The 17,689-nt window shown below is 40.7% G+C and overlaps 1 protein-coding gene across 1 annotated transcript in view; it reads right to left on the bottom strand.

Annotated features, from left to right (window-relative positions):
• Positions 1-387: 387 nt before the first annotated feature.
• Positions 388-17,689, bottom strand: part of LOC129181106 (uncharacterized) — a 69,692-nt gene continuing 52,390 nt past the window's right edge. Inside the window, exon 5 of the mRNA XM_054775816.1 lies at positions 388-625. Coding sequence (XP_054631791.1) covers positions 388-625 — 238 coding nt within the window. The remainder of the gene's footprint in view (positions 626-17,689) is intronic.

Here is a 17,689-nt window from a genome sequence, read left to right as displayed (position 1 = left end):
AAAATAATACATAAATTATTTAAATACAATTTGTGTTATGGCATTGAAGATTTTAAATATAAAATGCACTCCCCATGTCTATTTTACTTTCTGTAAAATAATATTTTTTAACTCTATGTTTTTATAAACATTTGTATTGTTTCAAAGAAAGGAAAACAAAGAAGAACTCACATTAAAATGTTTTCCAACCGTATACAAAAATATAAAATAATTGACAAATTAATACTAAAATATGATTGACAATAGAGTTAAATATGTCATTATTTCTAATAACTACTCCCACACTTTGCGGCAAAGCAGTGACTGTGACTGGCTAATTCACATTCATTATTAGAACAATGTAAACAGCATCTGAACAGAGGAGGAGAATCTCTTTGTGAGAGTGAGTCAAAGTGGACAAGACGCAAAGGCAAACAAGGCGCTCGGTCGGCGCTGACAAAGGACATGCTGAAACAGATGTTCCTGCAGGTGGACATGAAGATCAATAGGCGGTGGAGAGCAGTGCACGTAGTTACCTGAGCTGCTGCAACTTGTAGCAGATGTTAAACAGACTGATGCCCTGGAAGGCTGATCAATGGACAGGAGGCAGATGGAGGAGAACATGGAGGAGTGCTGCGAGGCGCCGCTAGTTAGAAGAGAGAGACATAAAAATAAGGGGAGTCACATTTGATATGCAGATGGGCTCCTGTCCAACTAGTCAGCAACACAAAAATAATAGGCTTCAACTTTAGTAGGAAAGGGTAGGCAAGAGGGACTTAAACTTCTGCCAAAACTCTGTCACGTTAATTACTGGTGAAATCACCCCTGCAAAGCCTGGCTTTCAGCATTCCTAACAGGTAGTTGGAGCGTTGTATTGTGATGACCATTAAACCAGGTGAGAAAAACGGGAGACTCAGCACTTCCCGAAGGCTAAAAACTTAGCTCATTAGCAGAAGTGAGAAGATGTGTCAGGGCGGGATGCAAGCGACTATCACCTTTACCTCCCATTAGTCAATTAAAACACACAAGCATCACTCGATCATCAATCCTATTCTCCAAGTATGTGTCACAAGAAGGCTTGTTTGCAATGAGGTAGTGGATGAAAATAACTCTGCTGTTATCATTATTGACACCAGGGTTTCCCAAACTTAGGGTTGGGATCCAAAACGGGTCATGGTTCGATTTTTATTGGGAGTAAAATGTTCTAAGCTATTTAAACTAAACTATTCCTCGAAAAGGGCTTTTTGATTCATTCATCAGTTGATGTATAGTATATTCCTGTGTTATGGCAAATCATGCATTATTTGGGTAAGTTTGGGTCCTAAATTGCGCATCAAGCTAAAAATGTTTGGAATACCTTGATATCGATGCAATATCATTATACCATATCATTGCATCATGTAAGGCTGCTTTTAAGTAACACTTCTGCAGTGTGATAATATAGTTTCACGGGTTATTATGATGTTAATTTTAGTACTACATTTTCATATTTAGAGAACACTTGTCACTTCAAGCTCGGACAAGAGCACGACTTTAGATGCTGTGGCTTGTTTTTATACTGCACAATTGTATTTTATTGCATTGTTTTTTTTAATCTGATCTTAATTTTTGCCATTTTATGCGCAGTATATCATATTTATTGATGCATTATTTTCAATTATTTTTTATTTATACAGTATTCATTTTGATGTTCTCTATTCTTTTATCTCCCTATTAGAAAATGTTAACATTTGAACACAGGAAGTGAACAGACTATCAGTAATTGCTGAGACATGGAGGAATGGTAGGACAAAGCTCTGCCTCTTCCTCCGCCCTTTTAGACAGGTTGGCATGAGGTGTTTCTCAAAGTAATTTCTTAAGCATGTCTGAAACAAATAGAACCATTAGCAATCATTTCCAGATTTGCACCAGTCTAAAACTACGTTTACAATAATATTTTTGCAGTGTGATAGTATAGTTTCAGACATTTTTATATTTCTGCAGTTTCATATTTTGGTATAACCTGTCACTTAAACTTGCATTATTTCTATGGAGTGTTATGGTGCACTACTTTTCATTGCATTATTTTCAAATCACATCATTTTGCACCTTTCTAGCTCTATGCATTACCATTTATATTATTCAGCAAAATCCCTCTGTATTTGTATCCTGCACAAATGGCAGAACACAAACCTGATTCTAATTTTGAACAGGATGCATTGTGTACATCACACAAACGATACACATTTCAAGAAATAAATAATTCCCTATGCACTCAAATTAGGCCAAATCATATCTGCTCCTAGTTGGACGGGTTTTGTTGGCCCCTCCCAACAGTCTCCACCTGACAGACACTCAAACACACACACGCACACACACGCACAACACGGATCCTCTGACACGGATCGTCCCCATGGCCCTGCTGTCCGAGAAACAACTTGAACTAGGCGATAACCTGATAGACTTTATCTTGCCTTTGGCGGGTTTCAGTGAAGCCTGAAGAAGACACTTCAACTACGCACACCCACCACCACCTCCGACTCCTCATACACACACACACCCACCTCCCCAAGAGTCCTAACCTTCCCCTCATCCTTCCTCGCTACCATGGCAGCCTGAAAGCTGTCAGCGGCCTGTTGCTTATTGATGTTTCTGCATGTTTTATGTCTTTGGGAGATATGACGGCCCTGACACACAGTGCTGATTTCAATCAGCTCGCCACATTCTGCACCGAGTGACAGCTGGGGCAAGTAGGAAGAACAACAAAAATTGGTCGGGATGTCATTGGTTCAGATCAGATCTGGCCTGGGATTCTCCTCCCTTCTAATGAAAATGTTTCATTCACGTCTCATGCCTCCCTATGCTGATGAATTCAAGAAAAAAAAGGAGAAACAAATAGCGAGGGGAAAAAAATTCGCCTTTTGTCAGATTGGCCAGGCAAGAAGAGAGGATGACCTCAGAGCCAAAGGTTCTGACACTGCATCAATCCCTTTAGGGGTGATGCCTGCTAGACCAGCTCTGGCTGAAGATTACTTCAGCACATCTGAGGGATGGCTGGCTCTATCTATTTCACACATTCTATGCAGAGGCTTGTATGCTTTGGATCCTGAGCTGCCCAGTAAATTAGGTCTGAGATCATTCCATGGAATGAGGGGAGCCATCCAAGGCGATTCAATCCCAAACCATTGACAGAGAGCTTACTGAATCCCCTGAAAAAAAAAAAAGGGGTATGCGCATCTATTCCCTCTTTCTCTTTATGATACCAATGAGGAGAATGTACCCTGTGGTAATCCCAATAAGGCTCTTAACTTGCAAATTCAAGTATATGCACACATGTAGCCATAAGACGCTCCCACGCAGCTTTCTCACATGTTGTTGACAAGCATATCGCATCTATTCACATGGCAGCGCCTTTTGTCCCCATCTCGACTCTCTATATCTTCTGGTGGGATGATCAGATAGTTTGCGGCGAAGAAACCCCTATAAAATAAACATACATGAAAAAAAAATACAGCGTTATACAGGAATACCCTAACATTTAACATCATCTATTCAGCAATTCTTGTGTATTTATACTCATTATTCAGGCTTTTAATTAAGTTGCACTAGTCCATATTATCTATCTATTGTTTGTATTATCTACTTCAGTGGATCCCAAACTTTAGCTCAACAGTCTTACCAAAACATGGCATGTATTGTGTTAACAATGACATATACTGTATAAAAACTAATGACAAAGAGCGGTGTAACAGTACATTTCCCCAAAAGAAATGTGAACCATTTTTTAACTTGGACTTTATTTGAATTCTTTCAATAATTACAATTTTTTACTTGATAATTGTATTTATTGGAGAATTACCTGATAGCTATTTTTAAGGCTTTCTTTTAAACATCGTTAGCTCTTTACACAAAAGCTAAGCAGTTGTATGTTTTGCAGAGAACTAAGAACTAAGAACTAAGAACTAAATCATGACCTTAAAACTGAGGCAGTGACCAAACCATTTTTATTGCTTACCGTTACACCTTTGTTAATAAGGCTTATAATTAAGTTGCACCAGTCTTGTCTGCATTATCTATTAAAAAGGTTCCCAAAAAGTTTTGGCTCAAGACCCAAACTTACCAAAATATTCAACATTTATTGTCATGACATATTTCAGTGTATTGTCACACTGTGTATAAACTAATGACAAAGAATATCTAACGCACCTTCTTGGCATACATTGAAATGAAATCTACATCATTTTACCATGACCCATTTTGGGTCTTCACCCAGAGTTTGGAAAACCCTACTCTTCTGCATGAAGTCTGTCATTTAGTCTGGTAGGAGGTAAAAAAAAAAAAAAAAAACCAACAACTTTTGTTTGTGTAAATCAGATAAAACAGTTGCTGTGCTGTCAGGGCTGGGATATCAAATTAAAAGCTCTAGTAGCTGCTTTGCATCATATTTCACTTTTATTTTTTTCCTTCCTGCCATAGAACACAATTACTGGATCCATAATGAGATTCTAAACAAAGACGAAATTAGCTGTCATTAAATTATTTCAATTTCCTTCCCCTAATAGAAGATTGTGACAGGTGTCATAGTTGGCTTGGCAACATGTTATAATGGATAATTGATCCATCAAAAAGCATCAAGCCCAGGCAATAACTGGCTCGAGACGGCCACCGCGGAACACGCAGAAAATCGAAGTTAACCCCGTGTTGACTGCGCCACTCCCTCGCTCTGTCGATCAAGCGTGTCTTCTCCTTGACAGCTCTGTTCACATGTTGTTAAATAATCTAAAGGGAGAAGAGAAACATGAAAGAAAAAGCCGTCTCAGAGGAACTGTCAGGGAGAAAAGCAAAATGCCACGGGGGGCGAGGTATGCCTTCAGTTGCGCAGCTTTTCACATTTTAATTTGGGTCTGTGGGACTGACTCGTGGTAGCGCCTGAGTGAACGGGTCCTGGGAGTCAGGGCTCGCGCCGTGACCCCAGAGCATAGACGAGCCTGGAGAGATGTCAGCTGAGAGCTCCTGAGGATCACCAGGCTGCCAAGCGCTTTGAAAGCTGCTGCCAATTCAGACTAAGTTGCGGCTGAATGGCCGCCGCCAAACGGGGCCGCCACGCCAGTAAAAACAGGTTGCACAAGGAAGAGAATTTGCTTTCAAAATGTATTTGTCCTTTGACCTCGCGTCCAACCTCGTGGCCCCGCCGCCTTTGAAGCCTGGCGTATTTTTTTTTTTGTTGAGAGAGACGCTAAAAGAGGGGAGTGTTTCAGCCCCTGTCAGTATAAATATATTAATAATCTGACAGCTTCATCTGCTTTTGAGGGCTCGGCTTGACAGGCTCACAAAGGGCTGGCGCTGTAGTCCACCTCGTACACGTCTAGCTTTCCTGTCTGAACAACACAGAGAGTTTATTAAGACATCACACTCCTGTGAAGCATTGATTTTACACTGCTCTCTGTCACTTACTGTATGAGGCCCAGCAGGAACACCCAAATCAAGCACGACAGCTGCATGTAACCCGCTGAATATGTTTGAGAGAAATGCTCACTTCAGGTGAATGTGTGTTTTATTCCATCTTTAATCTGGCCAAATTGCGGGATCAAACATGGAGACATGACAGAAAAATGATTCTATTTGATTTTTTTTGTTCTTATAAAAAATGCATTACGGCAAAGATAGTTGCAATTAAGTTTCCGCTACTTGCAGAGAGGAGCCAATGCAATGTGGAACAAAGGAGGGGGATGTGCATCTGACTGTGGAAAGGAGCCCCGCCTCTCAGACAGCAGGTCTGCCCATGGAGAGAGAGGGAGAGCGGGGTCAGAGGGAGCACAGGTAATTGAGGTGTCCCCGCCCCTCCCCTTTTTTTCTGGGGCTTCTCACCCCATCCTTTCACCCCTCCACCCTATCCACGCAGCGGGCACAATTACGCTTCCCATCACCCCACCAGCTGGCCCCCGTGATCCCACACTTCTTACTAAACGCGACTCCATTGGCCCTTTCCCTCTTAACCTCTCAGCAGCCGCTCTGGGGAAATAGGGAAGCTGCACACAAAACTGCAGGAAAAAGAACTCAAGACCGCTCCACTACTTTTAGCAGGTTTTCGGAGGCATAACAAGTGAAAATAAGGAGGTCAAAAGCAGGTTATGCATTGAGAATTAGAGTGGGTCTACAGCAGATGCTAAGGCAAATTATTCAAGCCATCAATTGTTTAATTTGAATTCCAGTTATAGCTGTTTTGACACTTTCAACAACTGCAGAATGTTTATATTATATATTGAAAAAAGTCAATATTTTATAATGTACACCTATAATGTCGGCGTACTGAACATCAGCTAAATGCCTTTAGAAAAGTAATAACTGCACAGCACGACAATGTAGAACCATCAAATGTTCAAGCTTTTATAGCATCGTGAATCTTTGGTGAATTACATATACAGACAATCATGTGCATACTTTCCTAACTTACTGCAAGAAAATAAATACCATAATGTTATAAACCAAAAGTTATATTTTTTGGTAATAGCGGAGGGTAAATAAATACTTTTACGCCCATATTTATACTTCATCAGATAGCAGTTTATTTTAAAATAACTTACAGCAATTTGTGCCAACTGTAAGAATTGACTAAAATCTTGAAAACAATTGGAGTACCTGGGTGTAAAACACAGTAGAAAAAAAAGACATTTTCATCATCAAAAATAACAAACATGCGATTATTTGTGCATTTTGTACAGCACTAACAAGCTAAATCAAGCCGTAATGACTTTCAACATGTATGTTAATTGCGTGCCTTTATATAGATTTCAAGCCTTGGGCATGTCAGTCTGATCCTCAAATTTTTCGAACACACTGAGTGTCTCTTGACAGACAGTGTTTTCCCTCCATCCCTTCACATTAATGAGCGGCGAGGCTCTCCTGCGCGTTATTACCTGAAATAATACCATATGGTAAAATGTAAACAACATCTGCATATTCATGTCACAACTTCATCTGTTTAATTAGTTCCAGCAAAGCAGTTTAGCCTCTGAGGCCCCCACCCCTTTCCTGTCAGAGGAGTGATGGTGGAGCCGTGCCCCGCTGTCGCTCCTGACAGTCCTCCATTGTTCACTTGACGCTCTTTGCCCGCTGCTTTAACGCCAGGTGCGTCTTTACAGGCCACAGATAAGGTGAAGTCAGTCAAGGTGGCTTCTCACTCACGTACTAATACCAAATCTGTTTTATTCCTCTTTAGCAAGCAAACCCGGCAATTATTTGACAATTGTATGAATAGCAAACAAGGTTTGATTAGGAGCCAGTTACTGTACATGAAGCCATGATGGCATGCCGGTACAGGCATGAAGATAAGACATAAACATGTGCTTGCAGTGTGACTTCAAACACAGTGGGACGTTGCAATGTTGAAAAGAAAGTCATGCATGCTGCTCAGGTCAATGTCATGTCAATTGTCACTGTTCACTTTGTCTATTTGAACCCTGTAGTGATTTACTGTAATATGTTATGTAACTAGAAAGTAGGGATGAGCGAGTACACCACTATCTGTATCTGCATGTGTCCACCCATCTGAATGATGTAGCGTACTCTGAGGGTGCGGGGCATAAACCGGAGGTGGGCGTGGTTTAAGCAGAACTGGGTGGAGCTTAAATCTGTACATTATTTTAAGTCTGAAATTGACATGGATTGATCATAACTTGCTATATTTATTGTTTATTATTCAGCTATATGTGTACTGTGTATGTGTGTAAGTGATCTGTAAGACTTTATTATTTCATTATTTTTTAATGATCTGTGTGAAGTGGGTGATTCATGCAAACATCCAGTGATGGCAAACAGGGAAATCATCTGTCAGCCTTGTTCACTGTAGTTTTCTCAAAAGCACCACATTCAGTACTACGAGCAAAGTTTTCCAACTGATTTTATATCACCAGCCAAATTATAAGCAAGCAGACGAAGAAAAAAAACAAAACAAAATGGCAGTGACTGATGCACGAGCCGTATACAGTACAGCTGTCTTTAGGACTGCAATGTGCATACTGCAGCGTATTGAGAGGGGTGTACTATTTTACCATGCTTATGTATATAATGTAGTACAATAGCCATACAGGCAGAATGTTTGATGCAGCTCTTGTATTGTACAGGTGTACCTAATGTTGTGGTTGTGATGTGCAGGTTACCGTTACCACTCTCTGTGTACTGTCAACTGACAATTAACAAAATTCTTATACTGTAGGTAGCACTCCTGTTTTATGATGACTTCATGGAATAAGACAAAAATACATTTCAAGGAAAACACTCATGCTATCCTAATTGAGTTGCATCAAGTGACTGATGCAACACAAGCCTGAACAGCGCTGTCTTGTCCAGTGCACCGCGCACTTTACGAAACAAGTTTACCAAGTGCCTTTAGATACAGAAATAGAGTGGAGATGAGGAAAACCTAATAAAGTGGAGGCATTGGGCAATGCCACATGAGCCGTTTTCAACTTGCCAACTGCACCGTGTACGTGAATGAGGCACCGATCAACTCCTCTGTGGCTCCAGCCTGCACAGTCTGTCCCGGGAGGGGCAGGCGCTGTGTGTGACTGGCCAATCACAGAGCGTGAAGAGCGAATATATAATGAGGATTTTCCTTCATCATGATTACGGATTATGGCGAGATGTACTTGTTTTATGCTTGTATTTGACAAAAATACGGCTCATCCCTACTAAAAATTCATAATTGTAGACAACCACCATGTATCCCACATAGAAGATCCACTCTGCCTTCCATTTTGGGGGCCAAAGTTCTCAATCTTCAAGCCAACCGTACAATCATGGAACACAACTTGTTGCTATTATTATGTGTACGTTTCAAGTACAGAATGATTATCATGTAACACTCTTGCACGCCGCTCACCCTTGTAAGTCACTCACACACAATGCAATAATAAAATGAAACAATATTTAAAAATAAAACCCCAAGCACTAGCAACCTTTCCGTGTCAAGAAAAAGACCACTACACTGCTTGATTATTACTGTTGCTTTCAGAGGATCAGCAACCGGCAGTTATGTTTACTGTAATGTTGAACAGTTTTGGGATTTCCGATGGTCGGTGAACGTGACATGAGTCCTAACTTGATGTGTATGGGTGCAGGAAGAGAATGGCTGCATGCGGAAAACAGTTGAGTTTGCTGATGTTGTTTTGGCATGTTTGCGGCCGACGGTAGTCTGTTTTGTTTTTGCAATAAGGAAACTGTTGTTTGACTACCTCCTTGTTATCCTGACAAGGTCTGGGTGGATGTTGCAATGAGATCTTTATCCTCAATGATGGTCACAAAGGTCAAGCGACAAAAACAAGTGCGGACAATATTGAGCATGTAGTGTATTCTTCCACAGCGCACTGTACTGTAGCTATTTCTCGAGTGAGTCTTGTGTTTATGAACCAGAATTGAGTTAATTAATTCATTTATGGGACCGTGTCCGCAACCACAAACTGCTCTAACACCGTAGACAGAGGACCACCTGTATTTTGTTTTTTGAAATGCGATTGCAGTCTAGCATGCGTGGGTTTTCTCCGGGTACTCCGGTTTTCTCCCACATCCAAAAACATGCATGTTAGGTTAATTGGTGACTCTAAATTGTCCATAGGTATGAATGTGAGTGTGAATGGTTGTTTGTCTATATGTGTCCTGCGATTGGCTGGCGACCAGTCCAGGGTGTACCCCGCCTGTTGCCCGAAGTCAGCTGGGATAGGCTCCAGCATGCCCCCGTCACCCTAAAGAGGAGAAGCGGTGTAGAAAATGGATGGATAGAAGAGCAATGCCCGTTTCTAGTAATCTAAATGTGCTGACAAAAGGACAAAATGCACAATCAAAGAAATTCGCTTTGTGGCCAGTGATAGAAATTGTCTGCATTGCCAGCTAAGGTAAACTCTCAAATCTTCTGCCTTTTCACATGCAAATCAATATGATCAATATCAATAAGTAGATGAAAGAAAAAATTGTGTGTACACTGAAACCCCTAAAGGTCAAACACAATCAATTAATATTAATAAAAATATATTTTTGTCATACAAGTGTAAAAAGAAGTTAAACACTGTTAATAAAATACAATAAACCATCTCACTGTTTTTTTTTGGGATAAACGACAAAGGCTTGGTGCAAAAATAACATTCTTAATTGTCCGATATGTGTAAAAAGTAGTAAATACTAGATTAGAAAAGCGTAAAAACAACAACAAAAAACAAAACAAACAAAAATTTCCAACAAGTTACAACATGTATGACTGTGGTTATTCTAATGACCATAAATGACCATAAATTCAATGGATCCCTTTGGGATTAAATGATGGTTCCAGTGCCAGAAAACCATTTTTGGCTCCTTACAATATAAGGTAGTAAAATTTAAGACAATAAAGGCAGACATAAAAAAAAACAAAAAAAAAAAAACTGGGCAATGCGGCATTAGAAGCTCAAGTGGGCAGTCTCTAATTACATTCTCCTTCATCAGATGCTCATTTGTGCACAGGCATTAATACTTTTGACCCCATGTAGCCTGAACACTAACATGCCTGAGGAAGGGGGAAAGAGGGGAAGAAATGAAAGAGAAAAAAACATGAAGGAATATCTTATTAAGGGAGTCACGCGTGTTTTGGCCCTGCTTTCTTGATGGCTGCTCCTGGTGTCGCGACCTACTGGCGTCTAGCTAATACGGCAGTGTACGCCATGTCATTGTTCTCAATCAATAACTAATTATCAAAGTACTGGCTCCAACTCTTATTGTCCTCTTTGCTCGGAGCCCCTTGTTGCGGACTGAATGACAGAAACGAGGAATAAAGAGGAACAGAGGGTGGCTTTCGGCTGCACAGTGATGCTGCCGCCACAACATCCTTGCAAGCCTTTCAAGATACACTGTGCCGTCAGTTTGAATTAGCGTCTCATACTAATTGATATGAATTAGAACAGAAGAATTATTGTTGCGGCTGAATGTCATAATGATATCCTGGGAGGCACAAAAAGCGGCACAAAACATACAGGCAGGCCAAATTTTAAAAAAACAAAAATTGAATTGGTGTTGATTTTGAAAACAGGGTTTTAAACAATGGGATGGACATACAAAATAATTCAAGTCTTGTTTGTAAGAAACATGATTTCAACTAAACAAAAGCCGACAAAAAATGACTGAGTTGTGTTTTATTTGGGAACCATATCTTAAGCATCGCCAGATTCAAACACAGCGCTCTAATCATTGATACAATGTCCTTTTATCACCTTGTCATTGTTCGTTGCTTTTTACAAATGAGCTGACAGAAATAGAGGGAGCCAGTAATTTGTAGCTGGCAACACAGGCTGGATTGTGTGCTGGTGCCTGTCTGTCTCCCTGCTTCCTAATGGGGTGGCTCGTCCTGTCATCCCACGTGGCAGCACAGTTCACTTCTCCTCAGTCCCCTTGGTGCCACAGTACCAGGACCGGAGGGTGGAGGGTGGGAGGGGATGAAGCCCCCAGGAGCCCAGGGGGTGACTACTGCTGCCTCAGTGGCGGGCAGGGGTCAGCCTGGTAAAAAAACTGCTGCCTCAGGACAGCGAGTCTAATCCCACAGCAAGACCATGGCAGCTGGAGTGGGCCATCCGTTCAGACTGTATAATGATATCCCTTGCCCTGGATCTGATGTCTGACCTCATTACCAGAGTTTAATTGTGTTTCTAACACAGTTTGGGTTCTTCCCTTCTCGGGCCTCTTTCTTTTTTGGACAGCTTTACAAGCATTTCTCCTTGGCATACAAAAATAAATGGACAAATCATCTCTTTCTGTTACTGAATTTCATACAAACATTTACAAAAAAATTACAGTAATCCCTTGTTTATCGTGGTTAACTGGACCCGACCGTGATGAGTGAATTTCCGTGAATTAGGATTCTTTATATATAAATGGAATAAATACATTCAAAGGCATACACATACTGTGTATTTATACTGCATGGACATACAGTATTAAGTGGTTTGTTGTGTGGAATTGATTATTGATAAATGACGTGTTGAAGCAATTTAGTCAAAATGTAGTACACTACTTGGCTGCAACTGTTGATTCAGTCTTAGTTTGCTCTCTAAAATCTACAAGACATTCTGCTCTCTTTTGTGCTCATAGTCGATCCTGATCATAATTTTAAGACCAGTTGAAAAATTGCAAGGATTTAAATTTTGCACTGTTGGATCTTAAAAGGAGGTTCTAAGTTCTAAGGTTCTAAGTATACCTTCAAAATGCATTTTTGTTTTTTTTTTTAACAATCATTAAACTAAAATAGGCTGTTCATCAGCTGATCAAAAGTTTAAGACAATAGCTCATGAAAACCCCAAACCTCCCTGAAATAGAAATTAAATTCTGAAAGGATGGCGGCATTTTTGTTAATCACCTGAAAAATTGGTTTGGGCATGCTTCATGCCAGTGTTTCCAGAAGGCTAGTGGGAACATTGTTCCAGGTGATGAAGATGGCTTCACAGAGGGCATCCACTGTCTGGAACTGATGTCCATTATTGTAAACTTCTCTTGCCATTCATCCCCAAATGTTCTCAATTGGATTTAGATTCCGGCGAACACAGGAACACAGGTCTAAAAAAGTGACATTATTCCTCTGGATACAGTCCTTTGTCAGGTATGCAATGTGAACTGCAACATTGTCCTGTTGAAAAACCCAGTCATTACCACACAGACGAGGGCCTTCAGTCATGAGAGATGCATCCTGCAACATCATCACATAAGCAGTTGCCGTTTGACGCCCCTGCACAACCTGAAGCTCCACTGTTGCATAGAAGGCAAAAGCACCCCAGATCATGATGGCCACTGTCCACTGTGTCCACTGTGACATGTGGAAAATATCTCAGGTGTGATCTCCCGTGGGAAACCATCAGGACCGTCAAGGTATTTTTTTTCAGAGAATAACATTGTCTTCCACCTTTCAGTGTCCCATGTTTGGATTTGTGCAAATTCCAAACAAGCGATTTTTGGCATTGAAAAAGACGGGGCCTTTGAAGACATATTTTTGTTCTTAAACCCTTCTTTCACAGATGCGATCTGATGGTTATGGGACTGCACTCGGCAACAGTAACAACCTTCATTTGAGCCGAGGATTGTCCTGTGTCTTGATGAACAAAATTGTTTGGGTCTACCATTTGTTCCATAACCCTCAGGATCTTTAAATAAGTTTAAAATGACTGTTTTATTGCATCCAACCTCAGCAGCAAGAGGCCTTGCTTATGCAGCTCAATAATCCAACCGCGTTCAAAGAGAGAAAGCTTGTTTGCCTTTGCCATCAAGAAATCATGACGGTGTGAAAACCTAAAAGAAAATGACATTGAGTCCCCATTTTGCTGATTAACAGCCTATTTCACTTTAATGATTAAGATCCTTAAGATCCAACAGTTCAAAATGTAAATTATGAACAATTTTGATTAAAAAATAACTGGTCTTAAATTTTTAATCACAAGATCATGATGTTTTCACTGAATACAAATCAATATACTGTAATATAATCAAATGGTTTAGACTTGGGTTCTCTTACAATAAGTCTCAGGTACAAAACTGTCATTTCAATTCAAAACAATATACACTTAACTATGAAACTATTTTCTCTGGCAAATGGCGGGTGCTTAATGTGAACACAATAACTGAAACAAAGTAGAAAGGGAAGCGGTGGGGGTACTACCCAACCGTTCATTAACACCTCTTGAATCTACCTTGTTCTTAGCACTATTTGTTCAGCACTGCAGAGGAGCGTGAAAAAGTTTGATAAACAACAATAGTGTTGCAAACATCTAATTAGGGGATTCTTAATTTACTGAACAGAAATGACTGGTAAGTGCATGTTGCATGTAAGACAGGAAAAAGAATATGAGACTTGGACACTCCAGAATGACTTTGATGCACCTGCTACTTGGGTTAATGAGGTTAACGATCGATTGAGACATGAGCATCTTAAAGTTTTCCTTAAAGTTTTATAAGCACGAAATAAATAGCCAATGACTTTTGGGCAATTAATTGCAGAGTCCCACTCGTGCCCCTGCAAAGATGTTTTGCTTGATGGCGGCCGTGCTTCTCAACCAATCTCGGTCAAATTTTACAGACATGTGCTTCTCAGTCCCCTAAATGTCTGTACCAAATGGTGGTGGTGATACAAATTAGTATGTCTGCATTACTTTAACTTTTACATTTGCTGGACTTTGCAACAAAGACAATTCATAAATTTATAATTTTGCAAAGTCAGCTGGATGGGCTCCAGCTCACCCATGACCCTATTGAGGACAAACAATACAGAAAATTAATGGATGGATAATTTTCCCCACAGTCAATCAAAGAAATGTAGCCAAATGCACATCCTTAGTTTTGAAATTAATCATATATAAAGTCGTCCCTTGCTAAATTGCGCGCTCTGTCATATTTTTTCAAAAATTGAGTGATCTCTGTTTCATGGCTGAATACAGCCTATTAGTAACACTTTAATATTTACGCAAATTGGAACTTATTCTTGGCCTAAATTCACATTTTCAAGCATAAAATGGCTAACTGTACTAATTAAATGAACTAAAATACAAATACAAGGCAGAAGAACCATTCTAATTGTTAATGTAGTATTCTATATTGGCCACTAGGTGTCAGTAATTGTTCAGTGAGACAAGCACCAGACGTGATCACCAGAACAGGCATTTATTGCAGGTTTAAATTATCTCACAACGGGCACAATAATAATAACATAACAATCATAACAACAGCATGGGCTACTGTTGGAGCAATAACCCATGACAAGCTAAAACTCAACTCTGAACCTCTGACGCCACTTCCTGTCGTCCACACATCTGTCCGCCATCTGTCCCCTAGGGAACACACACGAGCAGGACTTTTATTTACGTCTTCTATGCCATAACTACGAAAATATTTCATTTATTAATATTGAATCCTACTTCGCAGAAATTCACTTTTCGCGGTCGGGTCTGTCACCAATTAACCACAACAAATGAGGAACGACTGTAGACTACTAGACTGTTTCACTACTGTATATCTATGCAATTTAGTCTAGAAATAAATAGTAAATAAATAGTAAATAAATTGGAGAATAAAAAAACACTAACTCTTGTACATTTCTGGGTTAATAGCTTGTCTAAGTGTTTGGCGGCCAATCAATTTTTTAATTATTCCTATACAGTCGAACCTTGGTCAGCGTACATCCCGGTAATAATTTTGCCTCAGTTCGTGTACATTTCCAGGTTAGTGTACAACATGGCACACGTCTTGTCATGTTACCAATACACTGCACGAGTCCAACTTTTTTGTAATGTATTTTTAAACATAAAACATCCCTGGTAGAATGCTCTGAACTGGAAACCGGAGCAGGAGGTCATCGCCCCGCACCGTCACTCAAATATGTCATCAATGGTTGATTCTGTAGTTCTTTGCTAACTGACACAGTTACGCCACAAGTCTCTGCTTTTCTGATTGATGACAGCTGCAAAATAACGCACAATGAGGCAAAGAAAGTTGCAAATGCCAGAACTTTGATAAAATAGGTGAGAAACACTATTGAATTCAAGAAAGAACTCATACCAAAACACAAAGGTGGTGTCCGTGTGGACCTCTGCTCGTCCCTAGCTGCTGCCTCAGTCTTAAACTTCACGTTAACTCTTCATGTATCTCTTTTATTCATCATTTATATGCATTTCAAATGTTTTCTACATGTAAAACTATAACTGAGAAAGTGTTTTGTGTTAACATTTTTGGGTTAACAGGAAAAAAAAAACGGGGAAAAATTGATTCGATTAGCGTACGTGTTGGTTTGAGTCAACCTTCTGCAACGGAATTAATAACGCTAACCGAGGTTCCACTGTAATTGATTTGCTATTTGTGTGGAATGTTGTGACACTTTGATTCTGAATATGCCATATCTTGCCCAGAACTCGCTAAAGGTCCAGGGACCTGTGAGCTAGCCATAACCTGCCCTTTGGCATGATAGAAACAACTCCCCATCATGCCATGAAATATGCATAATGAAAGCGAAAACATGACTGCAGCTTGATGCTGGTGATAGCAGCTCTCTTCTCTTGCTGTTCGCCAGCTTTCTCCCTCTCACGCAGATCAAGAGCTATTGTCACCATGGAGTCCTACTCCAAGCGGAAAAGTTCCAGCCCTCGTAACCCACTCACCCTTACCCAGCTACCTCTGGGTCGGGGGAACGATCCGCCACCATTAATGGTGGTCTTTGACAACATCAAATCTCAAATAAACAGGACACTCCATTGTGTGTTAAGTGCAGGCAAACTTTGAGTATCATGGTGGTGAAAGGTTAGAAGGCATCCATGTGTGTGCAAACAGCACGGCTGTGCACAGCAGCAGCGGAAGGCGATGTACTTCACTGAGAATGTCTCATTACTACCCTCTACATTTCCTTGGGCTCAGCCAGTGTAGCAATGTGCCCTTGAAAACAGACCCCAATTAATTCTTTGCATTGTGCATGTGTCTAGATTTTCCAATATTCTCATCATTAAAGAGCAATTATAATTCCATGATTCATATGCACACTCCATTTGAAGCTGCTATCCTAGCCTATTGTCAGTTGTCAGAGTAGAGGATAAAACCATGAAAAGCCCTAATCCTGCTATGGGCATCAGGCTTTAATGAGCAGTCTGTCTCAGGCAGAGCCATGTGATACCCTGGCTGAGGATACACCAGCGCATCGTGGGGGTCAGTTCCTAATGGAAGGTTCCACGGCTTCCCCCCCTCTGGAGAAGGGCGGAGACAACTTATGTTGACCTGTTAAGTCAAGTTACTCCCCCTCTGACCTTCCATGGATTCCTGGGATGTGGGAGATAGCTACCTGCTGCCTGCAGGCAATGAGGCGCACTAAATACGAGCAAGAGGATTGATTCTGTGAAAGATGTAAATTCAAAGCAAAAAGAGGACAACTTTAACCTTTGGGCTATTGTGCAGCAAGTGAAACAGAGCTAGCTGCCAGTTAGAATTAGGAGACAGTTAGGAGTTCAGGCCAGGGGCATTTAACCAATGGACATCTAGTGTATCAGATCCCAATTGTAATGACATCAGTGACCGATGCTCTGCAGAAACTCTGATCTCTGGTGGCATATAAAAAAGGGTCGCGGCCAAAGGGTATTAGTAAAATATATGGAAAAGGGCGGAAAATGAAATAAGAAAGAAAAATGAGTCGAAGGTTGTGAGAAAAAAGGCTGAATATTACTGCCGGACTTGACTGAGCTGTACAAATAGTCATGGGATTGCAAAGTCAATAATATGTGCAATCTTCACAGACAGAAAGCTATAATCAACCAAAATCCATATTGAGGGTGAATGCCAGAGTTTTTCCAAATGTCAGAAGAGTGTATTTGCAGAAGGGCAGCAATGACAGATGAAGAGCAGCAAGGTGAATGGCGGAGACACCGCGGGACATGCCAACTCTGAGCTGATGAGGTCCAGGACAGTGAGGAGGAGGTAAAGAGCAGCACTGGGCCAGGAGGGCACCCGCCCCAGTCTGAAAAGCCAAGAGAAGTCAGGCGCACTACCGCTATGTAACGGGAGGTGTCCACTTAAAATTCAATAGGTTAACGGGGCAGTAGGGAGCTTGAATTGCACAATAGTAATGGAGGGACTTTGAAGACACTTAAAATTGACAATTTTGTAATTTCGCAAAAACAGGCTTTCGACAAATCAGTAACTGAAGACACTTTTGAGACACGTCAGCATTTTCCATTTCTCTATTCTTCTTTTCATT

The sequence above is a fragment of the Dunckerocampus dactyliophorus genome, chromosome 5 (genome assembly GCF_027744805.1).
Source record: "Dunckerocampus dactyliophorus isolate RoL2022-P2 chromosome 5, RoL_Ddac_1.1, whole genome shotgun sequence".
Classification (NCBI taxonomy): Eukaryota; Metazoa; Chordata; class Actinopteri; order Syngnathiformes; family Syngnathidae; genus Dunckerocampus; species Dunckerocampus dactyliophorus.
Note: the sequence above shows the minus strand (reverse complement) of the source record. Positions and strands in the feature narration are given on the sequence as shown.